Source organism: Camellia sinensis, chromosome 12 (assembly GCF_055761805.1).
Source record: "Camellia sinensis isolate YWXY chromosome 12, ASM5576180v1, whole genome shotgun sequence".
Classification (NCBI taxonomy): domain Eukaryota; kingdom Viridiplantae; phylum Streptophyta; class Magnoliopsida; order Ericales; family Theaceae; genus Camellia; species Camellia sinensis.
Window position 1 is genome coordinate 143,336,063 of NC_138972.1, and position 21,377 is coordinate 143,357,439.

Consider the following 21,377-nt stretch of genomic DNA (forward strand, 5'->3'; position numbering starts at 1 on the left):
GATGATTTTCAGAGTAATTTTCTCTGCTGAGAGAGTATCTTAGGCCTCGTTTGGAAACAGGCTAATTTAATAATTTTTTGGCTATTTGGCTAAAATATGAGTTAAAAAAACTAGTATGTTTGGGATGATTTTTTGACTTTTTACGAAAAGATGTGCAAAAAGTAGAGAAAAAAGAGAATCCTTGATTTTTTGGTATGAATTGTTAGTTTTTTGACTAATTTAGTAATTTTTTGATTTTTTGACTAAAACAATCACTGGCCAAATGAGGCCTTATTGTGTATTTTTATGTTGGGGTCCTCAATGTTCATCATCTGATCATTTTGACGGCTTGTAAAAATTTGTATAAAAATTTGGGTATGCAAAAAACAAAATAGGCTTCTCTTTAGTAACTATGAGATGTTAGTTCCCTATATGAGAAACTAGTGGGCACTGGCCTCTCACAGTTAGTGCACTGGAGAGAAACGTTACTAGTAAAATAAGTCCATTTGATCTAACATTTTGCGGACCAATTAGATTAGATAATGCATTGGAGAAAAGTGTAATTGATAAGCATATATTACAGTAATAGTCATTAAAGTTTAATATCTTTTTTATTTAAGTTTTTAAAGTCTTAATTTTATCAATTAAGTTATTAAAGTATTAAATTCGAATCAATTCAAGCCTAAAAATATTATAAAAATAGTTCATAAGCTTAAAGGTTATATAAAATTGTGATCGAGCTCAAATTTTAATTTATTGTTAATTTAATTATCCTCTGCACGTGTATTTTTATAATTGATATATTTTGCTCTAACTGATTAATTCTGATTGCTGATGTATAACCTTCAGTGCATTGGAGAGAAACATTACTAGTAAAATAGGTCCATTTGATCTGACATTTTGCGGACTAATTAGATTAGATAATGCATTGGAGAGGAGTGTAATTGATAAGGATAAATTAGAGTACTGGTCCCAAAGGTTTAATATCTTTTTTATTTAAGTTCTTAAAGTTTTAATTTTATCAATTAAGTTCCTAAAGTATTAAATTCGAATTAATTCAAGTCTAAAAATAATATAAAAATAGTATATACGTCTAAAGGTTATATAAAATTGTGATCAGGCTCAAATTTTAATTTATTGTTAATTTAAATATCCTCTACACGTGTATTTTTATAATTGGTATATTTTGCTCTAACTATTAATTCTAATTGCTTATATAGGTCTTCTTCTATTTCTATTCTACTATTATTTAGTTCTTCTAATTCATAATTGTCCATTTTATCTATTTTTTTATTCTAATATTATTTTATATTTTATTTCATTATTCTTTTGGTTTTTTTTTTTTCATTATTTATGATTCATCTAGACTATAATTACTTAGATCTATTTTTTTATTTTTCTGGTGGTATTCCTTGGAGAGTTCACCGGGAATGATAAGAATAATTATTGTATTATTTTCTACGAGAGCTAACTGTTTACTAGGGGTGAGCAGCGGATATACCGATCCGTCAAAACCGACCGAACCGAACCGATCCGCCACATTTTGGACGGATGCGTGATGATGAGCGGACGGTTGCGGATTGATTTTCTCCAATCCGCCAATTTGGCGGACGGATGGCGGATTTAAGATTTTTTGGCCGCAACCGAACCGCCAAACCGCCAAATCGCAAGCACCTGTAGTAATTTATAAGACTTTGTATTTTCAATTTGATAAAATATTATGTTTGTGTTTTCAATTGAAAAAGAATTTAAATATTCTGTTGAAAAAAAAATTTCAACTTGAATATATTTTTGAATTGAAAAAAATAAACGTATTATTCATCTATATTTTTTAGTTTTTAAATCTAACTCTAAAAATAATAAATAAAAAATATGATATATGCTGGTTGGTTTTTGTTTTCAAAAACATATGTAGATGTAACAATATAGAGACATTCAATCTCTACTACTGCTCTGTTTATAGTTTTGGTGGTTTGAATTGTTATTATATTTTAAGAATCACAGATTGTAATACTTTATAAGGATGAATCATGCTGTGATTGTAATATGTGGATGAAGCATACAGTGATCGTGATATTCTAAAGTTTCAAACTTTCTTTTTTTGGATAAGGCATACAGTGATTGTAATACTTTTTTAAGTCATTGACTGTAATACTTTTTTTTTTCTTTTTTTTTTTAAGGAAGTGCACAAGTTGAATTATATTGAAAATTTATAAAATTTTAAACCGCCAAACCGATTCGCATCCATCCGCCAAACCGCCAATCCGCTCAATCCACATCCGCCGGATTGGCGGACGGATGCGGATTGATTTTCTTCAATCCGCCAATCTGGCGGACGGATGGCGGATTGGAGGTTTCGTGGCCGCAACCGACCCGCGCCCACCCCTACTGTTTACCTTCACCCAGTAATAGATGTTGAACTTCATTTATAATTTCTAATTGATATTTCTTAAGATTTTCGTTAAGTTGTTTTAGGTCTCGTTTGTCAATTATATATTTTAGTTAAAAAGTCATTATAAGTTGTTACATTAATCTATCTAATTTTCTGCATATCTTTTTGTAAAAAATTAAAAAGTTACTAAAATAACATGTTCTCAAATGATGCTTAGTAACCTGATTATAGTATTATTTTGTTCAATAATTATTTGTAGTGCAATACTATTATTTAAATTATCTTATTCGATTTCTTTAGTATATCTAATGCTCATATATTAATATTAGAAAAACTGAGAAACTAAACTCTGATATCAATTCTAAATCACATGCGCGGAGGATAATTAAATTAACAATAAATTAAAATTCAGGCCTTATAACAATTTTATAATTTTATACAACTTTTTGGACTTATATTTTATTTTTATATTGTCTTTAGAACTAAATTGATTCGAATTTAATATTTTAAAGATTTAATTGACAAAATTAAAACTTTAAGGAGTTAAACGAAAAAAAGTGTTAGACTTCAAGGATTATAATCGTAATCTATCTTGAAATATATTATTTGATCTGGCATTTTACAGACAACTTAGATTTTTTTGTAGGCTCTAATATTTTGGTACAATCTCCTTCCAAGTGCATGTTAGCAAAGAGGATCAACTGAATATTTTGAGAAGTCATAAATTTAAGGCTGCATATATCCTATTTCCCAAATCACAAAAATGTATGATCTTAATCAAATTATTACAATAATTCTCAATTATTTTTTCTCTGTCTTTGTTTTTGTTTTTTGGATCATGTATGATCATCACAGTACGTTCCCAAATCACAAAAATGTATGACCTTAATCAAATTATTACAATAATTCTCAGGCCCTGTTTGGTACAGCTTAATTTCAGCTTATTTCAGCTTTCAGCTTAATTTAAGCTATTTTGATGTGTTTGGTTTAGCTTATAGCTTATAGCTTATAGCTTTGTGGAAGTCAGAAAACAGCTTATTCTTTGAGTGGGGCAGGATATGCTTTAAGAATAAGCTGGAAATCAGCTTAAGCTGAAAGTTATAAGCTATAAGCTGTTTAGGCATAAGCTATAAGCACTTTCCCACAGCTCTACCAAACGGGGCTTCAATCATGTGTGTTTTTGTGTTTCTAGACTAGTGATATTGTACGATATGGAATATTGGACAATTAAAAAACAACATATAGCAAAGATGAGTGTTATTGAGATAAGAATGCTAAGGTGGATGTGTGGCAAGACTAGAAAATACAGAGTTAAGAATGAGTATATTCGAGAATAGGTAGGAGTAATACCGATAGAAGATAAGTTGAGAGAGAATAAATTGATATGATTTGGTCATATACAACGAAGACCAACAGAGGCAGTAGTGAAGAGATGCGATACAATGGCGGTAGATAGTAGTGTTAGGAAAAGGAGTAGACCTAGATTGACATGGACTAGTGTAGTAAATAGAGACATGATTCTCCTTAATTTGACTAACGAAATGATCTTAGATAGAGTCGAGTGAAGAAGAAATATTCATGCAGCCGACCCCATTTAATAAGACATAAGACTTGGTTTGGTTTGGTTTTATATCATGCGTGATCAATGATCATGATAGATTCTCAATAATTCCCAATTGTGTATATATATATATATATGTTTTCCCTTTTATAGTCTATGAACATCAATAGTTCTTTTATTAATTCTCAATCATATGTATAAAATTATTTTTTTTCCAATTAGATGACGTATCTCCATATTCATATCTACTTTTTAGATTTTTTTTTTTTATCCAGTCCGCGTACTTAAAATTTAGAGTTTGATATGTCTGACTTTAAAATATACATTTGCATCCAATAATCCTATCTAAGTCCAAGTAACATAGAATAAATATTACTAATTTTAGTAAACTTTTATAAATAAATAAATAACTGGAAAACACTTGAACCCAAGTACTTGATTTGGAGTAAATTTTTTTTGAGCTCAAAATAAAAATTGATAAGCAGAACTTGAAAACATCAGTCTCAACTTTTCGGTAATCAAATTTTCATTTTATATATTTTTTAAAAATTAATTGTAAGCAAAAAATGCACATATCAAATGACATTTATTCTCAAATAAAACAAAATAAAGTATACAATACATAATTTTAAGTACTTCATCAAATGGGTTGTGTTATACATTTCTAAAATTTATACAAATTAATGTCTCATATTCTTCTTCTGTTCACCTCCATTACCAACCCACAATCTCTCTTTCTTCAAGACCCAACATCACAAAATCAAATTGGGGATTCAGAATTTATTGTCTAAGGTTTGGTCCTTCTCTAATTCATAATTTATTTTTCTTTTTCTTTCTTTGTTTCCTAAACAAAAGTGGGGTCCAGCGTAACGGTAAAGTTACCCCATGGTGACCTGGAGGTCATGGTTTTGAGTTGCGGAAGCAGCCTCTTCACTTGCGGGATGTTGCGTACATCAATCATTCCCTAGATCCCGTTAAGGGGAAGGTTTGTGCACTGGGTACATCCGTTTCTTTGTTTCTTAAACATGGTTTATATTCTACTTAATCTGACTCTTGAATTTATTTTTTTTTTGGGGTACATAATATTGGATTTCTCTGTGACCAGTTGTCTGACATTGATGATCTTCTACATATCCCATAATTTATATTAGACACTGATGATAGATGTGTTTATTTTACTTGGCTTGTTACTTGTGATAGCAGAGCAACTAGTCTTTGCATGTTCTTATGTTTCTGAAAACTGTTGTCTAATGTGTTTAACAAAAGTCCAAAGATAGAGATTTTAGAATGGTTCACTCATCCTCTTTTTCTTCAACCCAACCAAATAGGCTGTCAGACGTCCGAGCCATAAACTTAGATGTATTGGATTCGACTCTCGCTAGTGTCTCTCAGTCTTAACCAATGTTTGTAATTTGCAAGTGATTGCAGATATACGGGGGTTTACTCTGCTGGGATGAGTCCAAAAGGCCCTAACTTTGTGTGTTTGATTGTCATTAGATTCAAACTGGTTGTGTTCTACACCAACTGTGCTAACAAGTAGCAGCATAAGAATGGAGGGTATAAATGAGGGAAGCCAAACCACCAGCTGATAACCTCTGTGGTATTTCCTGTCATCCCAGCAGGACCTAATTAGGACACAATTGTGTATGGCGAGTCTAGCTTACTTATAATAAATAGATAAATAAAAATAAATGAGCAAATCCAAACAAATATTGGGTTTTTGCTGCTTGGCATGGTTGAATCGGGATTGAGGTAGTTAATTTTACTCCGTCCCACTGAAGCAGAGGAAGAAAGATAACGCTTGAGAGAGAGAGAGAGAGAGGCTATTTCTCAAATTGCTCAGTGATAAAGGAGGCAGGGGTGCAGAGATAACTAGAAGGAGGTTTGCCTAGTAGCAACCACCCTTGAAAGAGTGCGTAATAGCTCACTGATTGAGTGCTTTTGTGCTGAAGATGAATGGGGTTAAGTGATCTTCCGAAGCTATAGGATGTAAAAATACATCGTCCATGTCTCATTTGAGTTATTCTGAAACAAAGTCCTAGAGCTGACTCAAGGGTTAGCATCACTGAAGTTTACATTTCAATAATGTGTCATTCCTTCAGAAACTAGGACCCCAGTAGATAGACTTGGCAATTTAAGAAACAAAACAAGCATGCTTGGTTTTTCCAAGATTCATAAGCTAGGTATCTGCTTTGTATGAACATTCCATGCATTATGCTATACATCAGAAATGGAGAAACAATGCAATGAGTAGTAACAAATTTTTTTTTCCCCCTGTTATCATTTACTCTGATATATGTGAATGTTCCTTGGGATAATATGCTATGTTACATGGATTTTTTTATTTTGTGATGAACCTGCATTGGACACTTTGACACTTGGAAAAGTGCATGGGATATGTGTCCAATAATGCCTAATTGGACATACTCCCAACTAGTATGTATAAATAGTCGAGTTCACTACATAACTATGCATAAAACTTTCATTTTATACATAAAAATGCTATATTTTAGTTCGTAAGGGCATGGGATATGTGTCCAATATACCTAATTGTGCATACACCCAACAAGTATGTATAAGTAGTCGAGTTCACCATATAACTATGTATTAAACTCCCATTCTATACCTAAAATGCTATATACGCATAATTATATTTAACACTATCTCTATATGTATGTTTTGCTGTATAATTGCTATAAAATGAGTAAAATGCCATTTTGACACTACGTTACATAAAACACGAGTTACCCAATAAAATAGATTAAAAGCATAGAAATATGATATTTTTTTTGCTATGTCCGCTTACCTTGAATTAGAGTTTTGGTGGGTCTCAACACCCATACCCGAGTCTATGTAACATAAATTTTACCCTTAAAAATTAAAATAAATAGTTGCCGTAGTGTCCTTAACTTAAGAAGTATTTGAGTCCGACACTAACACATGTCTATACCTGACACCCATATCGAATCCACAGACAACATGTGATTAACAAGGGACGGTGCCCAACACTATTCACCTTGAACATAGTGACAAACAAGCTGGAGTCCTAGTGTTACTATTTCAAAACTATTACCAAATTTATCTTCCAAACTCTCTCTTAGCCATTCAAAATTCCTTTTACAGTTAGCCTATTGACAAGACATGTAATGTGGACAATGCCTTCATATGCCAGACAGGATCAAATTTGAAAAATCTTATGGTGCATGTTTTTTCCATATTCATTGGGGTGCATGTATTAGCATTTCCCAATTATGGCCCATTTTAGGCATGGACTCACTGATTGCTATCAAAAGCTCATGTCCTTTCAGTCAAATAGTAGGGTTGTGAAGAGATATGTCAGGAGTCTCATGACAACATGCATGTTTCTGTTAGAGAGTTATTATTCAAGCCAGATCATTGCAACTTTATATACTTTCTTTCTTATCATATGAGCATGTCATGTTTCCATGTGTTCTGCTCCTCTTGTTAGTCAGTCTACTCCATAGTTGTTAAATCGAGATACAAATCATGAATTGAAATTCTTTTTGTGAAATCATGAATTGGTTAACTTTTTAGAAATAGGTAGAGCGACGTAAATAGACATGTAAAAATATGAATGGTGACTGTGTCATCAAGAAGGCCAAGTGTTTGCCTTCATGTCCAAAGATGCGGATGTTCTGTGTTACATGTGTTTGTGTGCATTGATTCACTTTAAAAAAAAAAAAAGCCAAAAAAAAAAAAATTTAAGAAATCATAGAACACTATGAATAGCAGAGTTTTCAAGGCCCATCATATATAAGAAGCTAAAGTTAAATTTGAATACGAGGCCTTGTAGAGGGAAGGAAGAAATTCTTTGTCTGTTAAAAGTTGGGGATTGAAAGCACAAAGGGTCTAAAGACAATAGATAAAGGAAATAAAGTGGAGAAGAATAATATAGAACTACCTTAAAAGGCTTTGAGAAACCATTTTCCAATAACAAAGCGTAAAGGGGCTAAAAATAGAAAAAGAACCATTCGGCAGAATCGATGATGTTCACTGATTCACCACTGATTCAGGCCTTCTGTCAATTCATCCAACCAAATTGTACCATATAGGGCTTGAATCGACTTGAATCATAAGATTTGAATCACAGTATGATTTTAACAACTAGTGCACTTTGTGCAGTGAGATTACTGATAGCCGAAAGGTCACTAGCAATCAAATGTTTGTCTTGTCATTATTTTTTTCTTTTCTTTTCTGTTTGACCAAACAAATTTATCTACCAGGATAGAAAAAAAAGAAGTGTGTTTGTTAACACTGGCATCTCCTTACACAAACTATGCACTCTAGAACAACGAAAAATGACAAGAACTACAGAAATCACTAAGAAAAAGACTAAAAAACAGATCAGAAAACGACTGGAGCTACTTTTGAACCAACTGCTATAAGGGATAAATCCCCCAAATTTACTCAAATCAATAAATTATAAAAAAAAAAAAAAAAAGTAACGCTGGCGATGAAGAGTTGAAATGTACGTAATCCATCTTTGCAATCTCTTAGTTCTCAGGAAATGGAATTTCTCCACCTTCTAGGTGCCTTTCTGGTCTGTTCTGCATTTGGCATCCGAGGGCTAGTCTCACTTGTCTCTAATGTTGTCATCTTGGTGAGCTTGCTCAGTTTTTTCCATCCACTGGTCCACCCTGATGACTGTTTCGGCTTTGCCATCTTATCAAACTGTCTCTGTAAGTTGTCCATGTCATTTTGGAGCTCTAGGTACTTGGCCTTGACAGTCTCGAGCTCAAATTTAAGCGTGTTAATGTCCTTTTTAGCTGCTGCCCATCCTTCTTGAAATGATTGTGGAGTTCCTTCGAGTAATGTTTTCCTGTTTGATATCATGGGCTGGTACTGAGACTCACCCGCTTCTTTCAGAGAATTGTTGGCCATTGCATTGCTTATTTTTACCTGTTCGGAGAACAGAACTTGCACCACAACTCTTAATGGGAGTCGCTCATTTTGGGCAGCATGCATACAAGCATCGATTGACAGCTTTTGGCAATCCATGACACGGCAGAGGCGCTTTCTTTCGTGCTCTGATAGTGTTGGATGTGCCTATGAGTTTCATAAAACAAATCAAACTTTCAATCCAATACAATGTTTTTGTTTCACAAAACAAAGGCAGACTTTTTAGGTTGAGTGAAAACTAAAAAATATTGAACCATTATAATATCATTTATGACATAACAGGCGTTTTTTCCCCAATTATTACCATACCATCATTGTCATTAGTTATGATGAAAAACAGTTACATTTTTTATTCTCTTGTTTAATTTCAATATTCTGTTGAAACAAAAAGAGACTTGATACAGTTTCTACTGTTGAAGTATGACTGTTTTACACTTTAAAAACTTACAGAGGAATCATGCCATTTAACTGTTCTGTTTTTGTCTTCTTTTCATCCTTACATTGTTTTAAAGAGTTCCTTGTTGGGTATCTCATTTTGTAACTCTTTTTGGATCATAGTCAAACTGATACGGAACCCTAGTTTTGGATGAACCACATAAATCTTGTGTTTGCGTGCGATTTACAATTCCTGTTTAGTTTTCCTCTCTATTTTTCGTGTCTTACCTATCCTAGTTAGGTGTTCTGTTATTTTTAACGTCTCCGGCATTTCTAATAATCAGCTATGTACAGATATGTTTGTGTTTGTTTTCACACCTTCTGTCTTGCACACCTTCTATGTACCAATATTTCGTAGAAAAACACAAAACTCTGGTATTAATCATTAGATCAAAAATAAAAGTTACTAGAAAAACTCACAGAATTCGATTCAAATTTACCTTGAGATAGGAATCAATTGCTCGGTACAGTCCATCGTCGCACGTTCTTGCTGATTCCGGCAAGGCCTCAGCCAGGACCTGGAACTTGGTCAGGGAGAGATTTCTATCTCTAGAAACTTCTGTAAGATAGCTATCCACAAGCCTTGCCACTCTCATCTTGGCATTTGGAATACCAATGTTACCCCTTTGAGTCCCTTCATACATGTGTTTATCCGAAAATGACTCCCTCCTAGGACTTGAACATTCTGTTTGTTCCTGAACCAAAAAATGCTCCAAAAGCCTTTGAACAAGATCGACATCGTACAAAGTCTCGGTTTTATTATAAGACGGTATGAGAAGATCAGGCAATGTTGCCTGCTCGAATTGCATTCCAACCCGCTTCTCCAGTTCGGTTACCAAAGCAGGAGCCACTTTCAACATGTTCGCCATTCTCAGTAACCGCAGAAGGAAGCTGCATGACACGCTGTCCTTCTGCGGCGGAATAATACTTATCAGGCTCTCGATGATCAGTCGCTGATCTTTCGCTTGAACGGTTGGGATATCGTCTTTAGTCGCCACTACGATCATATGGAGCCCGCCTTTCCAGCTGCTACTACTACTACTTCCATTGCTGTTACTGCCATTGCTTCCTTCGTCTACCATCCCTGCCGTATCTTTGATCAAACCAGGAAGCCATTTCGTCGCGTAATGCATTATTGCAGCTCCAATCAGTTCAAATCTCATACCCTTTACTTTAATCGCTGTAATGACGCGAACAAAGTGATCGATCCTAAGAATCGAAACGTCCTCAAACCACCAATCAGGAGGGACTGGGTGTTGGTGAGTCCTACTCGGGCTCAAGTCCTTCATTTCGTTCCATTTTGGGCTTGAAACTTTTGGGGGTTTCCCGGTATATGCCCACCTAATTCCTTTTGGATTGGCACAAGCCTTCCATGCAATTGACTCGCTGCATCTTCTCACGATTTGGAGGTTTTCTGACCACGGAGAAAGCTTTTCACAGCTTTTTAATACGAGAATTGAGTCTCTCCACGATGATAAGACGACATAGCTGAGAAACGCCTCAGTTTTGAAGATTAGATTGCCTTCTTCCAAGTCCTCTGTCATTTCTAGATACTCTGCTGCACATCTTAGGCCTGAAATGTTTGTTGCAGTGAGATCGACAGCAATTCCATAGCAGAATTTCGCTGCTAGCTCGAAAGCCTCGGGTCCTCCGGGAAGATCATCTAAAAGTACTCTGTTTAAGTCTGCGTCTCGTGATTCATATATGACTCTATTCATCTTTCCGCTCCGAGAAAGCAGGGGATACTTGAGAGAGAGAGAGAGAGAGTTGAATTAAAACCATTTTTGGTGATAAAATTTTCAATTTGAAGCGTGAATTTCAATTTTGTTTGGAGAGAAATAACTACCTTGTGTAAGTGGAAACTAGAATCTCCAATTTGAACCAAGAAATCAGTTGGAACATCAGTTGCAACATACCTATAAAATTTGAGAGCCAAAAGATTATTAAGAAGTTCTTAGTGATTCCAAAAACAAAAAAACAAAAGTGATTACTAGCTCTAGAATCTCCAATTTGAGCCAAGAAATCACTTGGAACATCAGTTTCAAAACACCTATTTACATTTGAGAACTACAGACAATATTATTGAGAAGTTCATGTGCTCTAAGTTGCTCTTAGTGATTCCAAAAACAAAAACACAAACAAAACAAAAGTCATTACTAGCTCTACAATAGAATATATTCAATATTTCATACCAAGATTTGCCTCTTTGCTCAAACCCATCAGTCTTTACAGCATGTTTGCTGGAAGTGAGGACTCCATTGCTGTAATCTCTTCCTCCAGCTGACTCGCTCTCTGAATCCCACATGACAGAAACTAAAAAGCCCAGAAAATCTGAACAGGGAAATTTCTCAGGAAAGTGACACTCTCTGGTTCAGAGTTCAGGGGAAGAACAGAGAGAATATAAGTGAGCAGAGCAGAACAAGAAGACAGAAGCTTGGGATGATGATCAAGATGAGTGAGTGAAAAAGGATGAATCCCACATGGGATTGCTTGGAATTATCTCTAATTGTCGGCTTTCTCTCTCAGATTTTCAAGGGTTCTTACAGGCTGTGAAGTCATGGGCATCACTGTTTACTGTTTTTTTGGGGGTCATTTTGCCTTTCATTTTCTTCATTTTTTTTTTTTTTTTTTTCTTTAGCTTTGGATATTTAGATAATCTCTCAACCCAAGGGGTTGTGGCATTGTGCTAAGGTTTTGGGGTTTAAATCCCAAGGTTACAAGTTTAATTTTTTTTGGGGCCAATTTTCTAGGCGAACACTGTTAGTTAGGAGGTTGGACCTCAAGGATGCCTAATCAGCTACTTGGTGTGGGTTTAATGCTCCCCGCTGTGCGAGTCCTGACTTAATCGAATCTTGCCTTGAGAAGTCGGGACAAACTTCCAGGTTATAATCTCTTACTCGGAACGGACAACAGGACACCTTGGTGATTTTCTCATGAGGCGCTGTCTTGGACCTGCGGGAGGGTGAGAGGATTTTCCTGTAACCAAAAAAAAAAAAAAAAGAAGAAGAAGAAGAAGAAGAAGATAATCTCTCTATTATCATTCATCTGCCATTCTTTGAGCTCCTTTCTATTTTTTTTTTTTTTTCTATCTTAACACTGTTTTGTTAATCTCGCCATCATGAACTAAAATATATATAAACATTCTATTTACATGAGAGTAATACTGTATAAACTTGACCTTTCTCAAATCTTAGGCATCATGGATTAGAAATACAAATATAAATTCGACGTATATAAGAATAAGATTGTATATATCTGGTTTTTTCTAAATCCTAGTATCATTTTATCTTTTTCATATATTTATAGCATATAAAGAAGTGGATTGGCTTTTTTTGCTATCTTGGCCTGGGTTAAAAAATTTGGTTTGAGAATGATTTTTGGCTTTTTGACTTTTTTTGTGAGAGAAGAGTGTAATGATTATGAGTTAGATGTGATATTTTGTTTTTTGTGATTAAAATAGCCTATTTTGTCTTTTGTGACTAAAATAGTCACTTTAGCCCTTCCCAAACAATACCAAAATGTATTACAATCCCAAAACATTAAGAGAAATAGTGAAACTTTTTTTAAAAAAACCAAATTGGATGAAATTCCTATTTTACTAACTTGCCACCCAGTTTTGAGGAGGTTGGACCATTTGCTTTTAATGGCATTGGCTGAATTACATTTCTAAGTGAGAATATCAATTAATACAACGAAAAATGATTGGTCAAGTACATGAATGAGTGTCTCAACTATTATGTGAACCCATAATTGACAAAAATGAAATCTGATTGGCTTATTTGGCTAATGGTTGATCATTTTCACGCTAAATTGACCCACCATTCAACTTAGTCATCAAATTTTTTGAAGTTTGGAATTATCATTAATCAATCTGACCCGATCCTTTTCATTTTTAGTACAATTAGATTCTCATTGATTTGTGAAGGGAAAGAAAATAAAATTTAAAAACCATTATGCAAACACAGATAAAAATAAGAGGATCATGAAGAATGACATGAAAAAAAAAAAAAACCTTCCATCTTTAATTTTATTTTTTTCTTTTTCTTTTTCTATATATTAGTATCTTTGAGAAATTTTGAATTTCATGTTTTATTTAGGTCTGCAACAATGTGAGGAAAATATATATATATATATATATTGTTTTTAGCTTGTTTGTTTGTGTTTTGTGTTTTTATAAACAAAAACAAAGGAAAGTTAGAAAACATCTTTTCTTTTCTTTTTTTCTTTTTTTCATTTTGTACGAAACATTAAAAATACTTTTTCTTTTTTGTATATAGACATTTTTTGAAAATTCAAAAATAGCTAAAAAAATTAAATAATAGAAAACAGAAGCACAACAAAACATGCGTTCTTCTCATTTTTTGTTTTTCTTTACTCCCACTACTAATTTAAAACCAAACAAACCCATAATTTATCACCTTAGCTGTTTAGTTCAATTGTGTGGGAATCTGCATTCAAATCCTGACTTGTTGGGATGATGAATTATTGTTGTACTTTATGCATAACAAATGGTACATTGCATATGCCACAAACACAACCTTGTCAATACTGAGAAAAGTCTGGAAATAAGGGTCCCAAAAACTTTTATGACTAGCCCTTTGAGGCAATTTCAAGATTGACAATACTGGTTTGTAGGGACCATTGTTTTAACGGTGGAGGACTATGCTCTGTTTCGTTTTGAAGTATTCAAAAATTGTTTTTGAATTTTAGAAGAGTATATTTTTGTTTTAGAAAATTTATCCATAAATCCTCTATGGGAGAATATTGATCCATTTAGTTTTAATGGTTTTCTTATAAATCAATTAGTCCACTTTGTTTTGAAAAGTTATATACATTTGATTTGGTGCCATTTGAGTTTAAGCGAATGTCTTTTTATGATTTATTTTTTTAATTTTCTCATTAGTTTTTTAGATGTGAATGGATAGGTGAGGTGTAAAAGATTCTCTTTAGAGGAATTGGTGACTGAAGTGTTAATTGTCAAACGTTGAAATTTACATTTCTACTAATATGGTTTTATGGTGTTATATTGGAGAGTTCAATTGGAGTATTACATTATAGTGCGATATTTGAAAAAAGTACACTAAAAAATTTTTGTATATTACATTGATTAGAGTGTTATGTTTGAAAAAAATACACTAAGAAGTTTTTTTTAAGTGTTACATTTGAAAAAAGTATCTAAGGAGTTTATTAGAAATTTTCTTGGAATGTTAGATTATTACGTTTGAGAAAAACATACTAAGAAATTTTTTAATATATTATATAGTAAAAAGTTTTTGTATGTTACATTGATTAGAGTGTCACATATGAGAAAAATACACTAAAGAGTTTTTTTAGAATATTACGTTATTACGTTTGAAAATTACACTAAGAAGTTTTTTTTAATGTGTTACATTAGAGTGTTACATTTTTTGAGTGTTATGTTGGAGGATTACATTTGAGAAAAGTACACAAAAGAATTTTTTTGAAATGTTATGTTTGGTAATTTTAACATTATGAGAAAACTCACATTTATCCCTTAACACATAACACACGCACGTTTATGTTTAGCCATTTATGTAATTCATACTAGAATGAGATCTTTAGGTTCATAAAAAAAAAAAAAAAAAAAAAAAAAAAAAAAAAAAATCATATTTGGAATTTATTAGTGTTTTACCTTTTTGTTTTTAGTGATTTTTTAAAAATATTTTAGTCAAAATTTTTTATTTTTAAATTCACTTAATTTAAATATACTTAAAAAAATTCATTAAATACAAATATATATATATATATATATTAGAAAAAAAAATAAAAGTTTAATACATTTTCATATATATATATATATATATATATATATTGTATTTATTGAATTCTTTTTATATTTTTTCACATATATTTTACTTTTTAAGTATATTTAGATTAGTTGCATTTAAAAAAAAAGACTAAAATACAAAAAAAAAAAAAAAAAAGTTCACTAAATATAACAAAATACGAAAAAAAATTCAAAAACTCAAAAATTATAAACAATTTTTTTTTTTTTTTTTGGGTGAATAATTATAAACAGTTGAGATAAGTTGCATCAAACACTACCAATTTTTTGTATTGAAAAATTAGAAATAGATCTATATATCAACTACACAGAAATCCATTTTGGTGTTCACACCATGGCGGCTCAAGATTTTTGGAGGCTTTAACCTAAATATCAAAATAAAATCTTATTTAAGCCTTTAAAAAATTGAAGCTTTCAACAATAAAAAAAAAAAAAAAAAAAAAAAAATTTGAAATTTTATTGTGAACCTTACATAGTCGTCTAAATAATCTAATGGTTGAGTCGCTTCTACCCTCACTACAGCAGTATGAGAGTTGATGAGCCATTTCAATCACAGACCCTCCTGGATCTGACTTGGCTTTATCAGTTATCATATTTTGCTTCCTTTTTTAACATCAAAGGCTGTTCATATCTTTGGCCACTTACCTCCAATGCTCTGTTTAGGACTTTTATGGTCTCTTTCAAGATACATTGAATGATTGTTTGCCTGAAGCTTGATTTGATCACTCACAAAAGCTACTTCATTTTTTTTTTTTTTTTCTGTCTTTTATTTCTTCATTTAAAAAAAAAAAAATTAATAATAATAAATTATATTAACTTTCTTTGAGGTTTACAAAAAGACAAATTTCATAATTTTAATATAATTACATCGATATCTCTTTTAATAAAAATAAAGAGATCAGAATTAAATACATATGATATGACAAGAATAAATAAATAAAAAATATACATTTTCAATGTAAAAAAAAATAATAATATCATTTTTCTATTCATATGACTGATGAATTATTAATGAAATAGTGTGAATTAAAACCTTAGTGAACCCAATATCATTATGTCAAAATTGTATAATGTACTTTTTTTTTTTTTTTTTTTAAAACCTTAGAAGAGTTCGTTATAATTTATGAAAGAATCATATTCACTCCACAGTGTCAAATACAAATGTAAAGACTTTTTTGAGAAGAACCAAATGAGAATTTGTTTTTTGTTTTTTTGCGAAAGCTAATTTATTTTTACATTTTTCTTGGCCTTTGATTTTCATCCAAGGTCTTTTTTAATCTAAATTTAAAATTCAAATATAATTACAAAAAAAATAAATTGAAACTCATAAGCTGCTAATTATTGTCATGGGTGTCTTTCAGAATGAACTCACAGAGCAACAAACATAACACCGACAGTGATAGAGACGATGAAGGAGAGTGGGACCAAATGATAGCTCTAAGTGGCTCTGCGTATGACCACAATTCCTCTTATCTATCAACTATTCAATTCCATTCCCATATGCTGTTTTTAGAATTAAAAATAATTTTAAAATCATGTACAGTGTTTTTGTTTCTACTTCATCATAAGCCAACAAATAATTCATTATTTGTTTTGTCAATGAATGAGAAATTATTTATAATATGTAAAGAATTATATCAAAACAATAATAGTTCAATAATTACATAAATGTAATGCTTCATTCAGCAAAGAGTCTCATAATGGAAAAGAATTTAACAATATAAGAAAGAGTCACATAATGCATCTGTAAAGATTAACTATCTGACCTCTCAAGTAGAAGTATACATGAGTGACCAGTTGAGATAGCCTTAAAATAAATAAATAAATAAATAAATAAATAATTTACATTGGCCTTCTCCCCTGAAATTTAAAAATATATATTATGTCCTTGTCTATCCATATGTATTTTGTGCTTAATTACCCTCTTCCCAACAAATTTAATTCCTCATTTTGAACTTTTATCGGTTCAACCAATGAGATGTTGTGTATTGTTCACACAAGTATGAACAATTTTACACCACCATAACTTATCTCGAATCACTTTATTTTCCACGTTTTATAAAACATATATATATATACTATACAAAAATTGTAATTTCTTTGTCCAACTTAAAGGAGTATTGTTTGTTCCTTTTAGTTGATAATCTAACATCTTATTTTTCATTGCAAAAGCATCACATATTAATTACAGTTGCAAATTATATTTTCAAAATGGGTTGTGACTAGAGTTTCTAATATGGCCAACCACATTCCATTGATGAAGACCTCGCACTAAATGAGACAAGCCATGTCACTTTCGGCCTAGCCAAACACACCTCATATTTCACTGCACTATAATAAGGAAAATCCAACTAAGCCTATCTCTCCTTTTTTTTTTTTTTTTTTTTTTTTTTTTTTTTTTTTAGATTGGAGAAAAAAAGGGCTTTGTGGTCTCATCATGGCCCTGTTGGCCCCGGGGTAGCCGGTTGTCAGGTAAGAATTAACCTCCACCAAGTGAGGGACCCACCACCAGGGTACCAATGGAGGGCAACCACACGCTGCAGCAGAGAACAAGGTTCGAGAGGAGTATGAACGTGTTCTCAAGAAAGATTTCAAACGCCCCTCTCAGGAATCGACCATGGCTCTCAGTTAGGGAATGTGCCGCATCCTCCACGAGGCCACCAACCCTGGTGGTTAGCCTATCTCTCTCAAGACCTTACTATTTGTAATGATGTTTGTATCAAAATGTGATACTCTTACTATGTGAGTGGAACTGTGCCATGTCTATGCACTATTACACATCTTGTGGACTTAGACAACTAACCTCCACATGGGAGTGCCTTGTTCACTCCACATTTAATCTACGTAGAGCTGTCATAATTTTGAAAATACATTGATTATTCAATAGTCTTAAATTAATATATGACATTATTTATATAGTATTTTTTTTAAAAAAAAAAATAGAGTAACCAAGGTACGAGTTGAATATGTTGACATATTTTTGTTAGGTAATTGGAAGACAAATAATAACACAGTATCTATTATATTTTCTTATTGACTAAGAGTATTACGTAAGCAATGTCATAATCCTCCAACTTCCAAGAGTGTCTAATAAGGGAAAGTCTATAGTACATTTTGTTTAAAAAATGTATGGTACATCGAAAATCAATGGCTCAGATTGAGCCACATCATTAAAAGTGACCTGGTAAGCAGGTCACTTTTTATAGTTATGAGCCAAAATCATATTTGTTCATAACTAGAATCAAATTAATCATAACTTAGTTATGAGCTCTCATCACTTATCTCATAACCATATCTCATAACCAGCACCATTTTGTTGATAACCAATATCACATATTTCATAACTACAATCACATATCTCATAACTACATCTCATAACCAATATCCTTTAGCTCATAATCACACCACTCTAATCCTAACCACTATCACATATCTCATAACTATTAATCACATATCTCATAACTACTACTCATATAGCTCATAACCACATCTTATAACCAATCCCCATAGCTCATAACCACATCTTATAACCAATCCCCCTTTGACTCATAACCAACATTACATATCTCATAATCAACACCCTTTTGCTCATAACCACATCACTTTGATCATAACCAATATCACATATCTTATAACTAATAACCACATATCTCATAACCAAACACCCTTTTGACTCATAACTACATTACTTTGCTCATAACCAAAATCACATATCTCATAATCAACAATCATATATCTCATAACCATTACCCACATATCTCATAACCAACACTCTTTGGCTCATAACTAACATCACATATATCATAACTACTAATCACATATCTCATAACACCCTTTGGCTCATAGTCACACCATTTTGATCATAATTAACATCACATATCTCATAACCATTAGTCATATATCTCATAATCAATACTCTTTGGCTCATAACCATACCACTTTACTTATAACCACTAATCACATATCTCATAACCAACATTCTTTGGCTCATAACCACACCACTTTACTCATAACCACTAATCACATATCTCATAACCAACATTCTTTGGCTCACAACCACACCACTTTACTCATAACCACTAATCACATATCTCATAACCACATCTCATAACCAATACGTTTTGGCTCGTAACCATACCATTTTGATCATAACCACCATCACATATCTCATAACCACATCTTATAACTAACATCATTTTCACCCATAACCCCTAACTTTGATCATAACCAACTCAAAACCACTAACCACATATCTCTATTTTAGATTTATTTACTAAATACAATAAAAAGGGTAATATACAAACAATCTACATTTTAAAATATTTATATACACATAGACATACATATAAATAATTTGACTAAATTTTAATAAAAAAATGTGTTGAAAAATTTTATCTACGATTCACTACAAGAAAAGTGGGCTTATGAGACGGAACTTTTTGCGACGGCACAACTTGCCGTCTCAAGCAAAAAATGTGACTTTTTGAGACGGCATAACTTGCTGTCGCCAAAAAATGTGACTTTTTGAGACGGCACAACTTGTCGTCGCAAAAAATAGAGTATTTGTGACGGCAGAAATTGCCGTCGTAAAAAAAAAAAATAGAGTATTTGCGATGGCAGAGATTGCTGTCGCAAAAAAAAATAGAGTTTTTGCAACGGTACTAGCTGCAGTCGCAAAAAAAAAAAAAAAAAAGAGTTTTTTGCGATTGTAATACGTACCGTTGCAAAAAATAAAATAAAAATAAAAATATATATATATATATATATTGTGGCTTTGAGACAGCTTCATATATATATAGTCATAAAATGGTTTAAATAAATGCAACGGTATTTTTCTGTTACAAAAAAAAAAATAAAAACGACGTCGTCTTACTCTTTTGAACATTTCTCTTTTCACCCATTTTTTCATCTTTCTATCTCTCTTCTCTCTCTCTCTCGCACTCATCACTCTTCTTTATCTCTCTATGTCTCTGTCTCTCTTCTCTTTCTCTCTCTCACTTATCACTCTTCTCTGTCTGTCTCTCTTTCTCTCTGTGTCTCTTGTCCATCTTTCTTCTCTTTATCTCTCTCATCTCTCTTCTCTTTATCTCTCTCGCTCATCTCTCTCTGTCTCTCTCTCGTTTATCTCTTTTCGCTCTTTTCTTTCTCTCTCTCTCTCTCTGTCTATATCTTTTCATCCATTTTTTCATTTCCATCTCTTTCTTCTCTTTCTCTCTCTCTCTCTTACTCATCACTCTTCTCTCTCTATTTGTCTGTCTATTTGTCTCTCTCTCTCTGTGTCTCTCACTCATCTATCTCTTCTCTCATCTCTTTTCTCTCTCTGTCTCTTTCATTCATCTCTCTTCTCTTTATCTCTCTCGTCCATCTCTCTTCTCTCAACCTCTCTCATCTCTCATCTTTCTCTGTCTCTCTCGCTCATCTCTTTATCTTTCTCTCTGTCTCTCTATCTTTCTCATTGTCTCTCTCGTTCATCTCTCTTCTCTCTATCTCCATCTGTCTCTCTCGTCTATCTCTTTTCTCTCTCTGTCTCTTTTCTGTCTCTCACTCTCTATCTCTATCTCTATCTCTATCTCTTTCTCTTTCTCTTTTTCTCTCTTCCCCTACTATGTTTGCGTTGCTCACTCTCTCCCTCCCATCTTCTCTATTTACTGAGCTCCCTCTCGATTTATCGATCCACTACAAGAAAATGCACTTTTAGCGACCACTTTGTCTCTCTCTCGCTCATCACTCTGTCTCTCTTTCTCTCTCTCTCTCTCTCTCTCTTTCTCTCTCTCTCTCTCTCCTTTATCTATCTCTCATTCATCTTTCTCTCACCACCCATCTCCTCTACCACCTTCACCACTACTGCAAACGCCATTCCACTACCACCACTACTTCCACTGTCGCCACTTCACCTCTACGACTACCATGACTACTACCATTGCCACCACTCCACTACCACCACTACTACTACTACTATAACCTCTCATCCACCGCCGCCACTCCATCTCCCATACCACTACCACAACTTCATCACTAATCTCCTTCGCCATCACCACCACCACCACCACCACCACCTCTTATCCATCACTTTCACCACTACTGTCGCTTTATTTCCTCTACTACAAAAAAATTGTTTGGTTATGATTTTTTAATAGAGTGTTGAATTGAGTTTTGAATTGTATGTGGAATTGAGTTTTGAAAGTTTGATGTGACATGTGAAATAAAAAAATTTGTTTGGTGATGAGTTTTCAAAACTTAATTCAACATATAATTGATAATCAAACACACAACTCATAACTTCA

At 32.8% G+C, this 21,377-nt stretch overlaps 1 protein-coding gene across 1 annotated transcript; it reads right to left on the reverse strand.

Moving 5' to 3' along the window:
* Positions 1–8,102: 8,102 nt before the first annotated feature.
* NPH3 (Phototropic-responsive NPH3 family protein) lies at positions 8,103–11,964 on the reverse strand. Its single transcript, XM_028224914.2, has 4 exons — positions 11,480–11,964; positions 11,134–11,203; positions 9,728–11,032; positions 8,103–8,999 (listed from the first exon to the last, which is right to left on the reverse strand). Exons 1-4 carry the CDS (start codon positions 11,590–11,592, stop codon positions 8,454–8,456), a joined length of 2,034 nt encoding a protein of 677 aa, XP_028080715.2. The 5' UTR covers positions 11,593–11,964; the 3' UTR covers positions 8,103–8,453.
* Between the last annotated feature and the right edge of the window lie 9,413 nt (positions 11,965–21,377).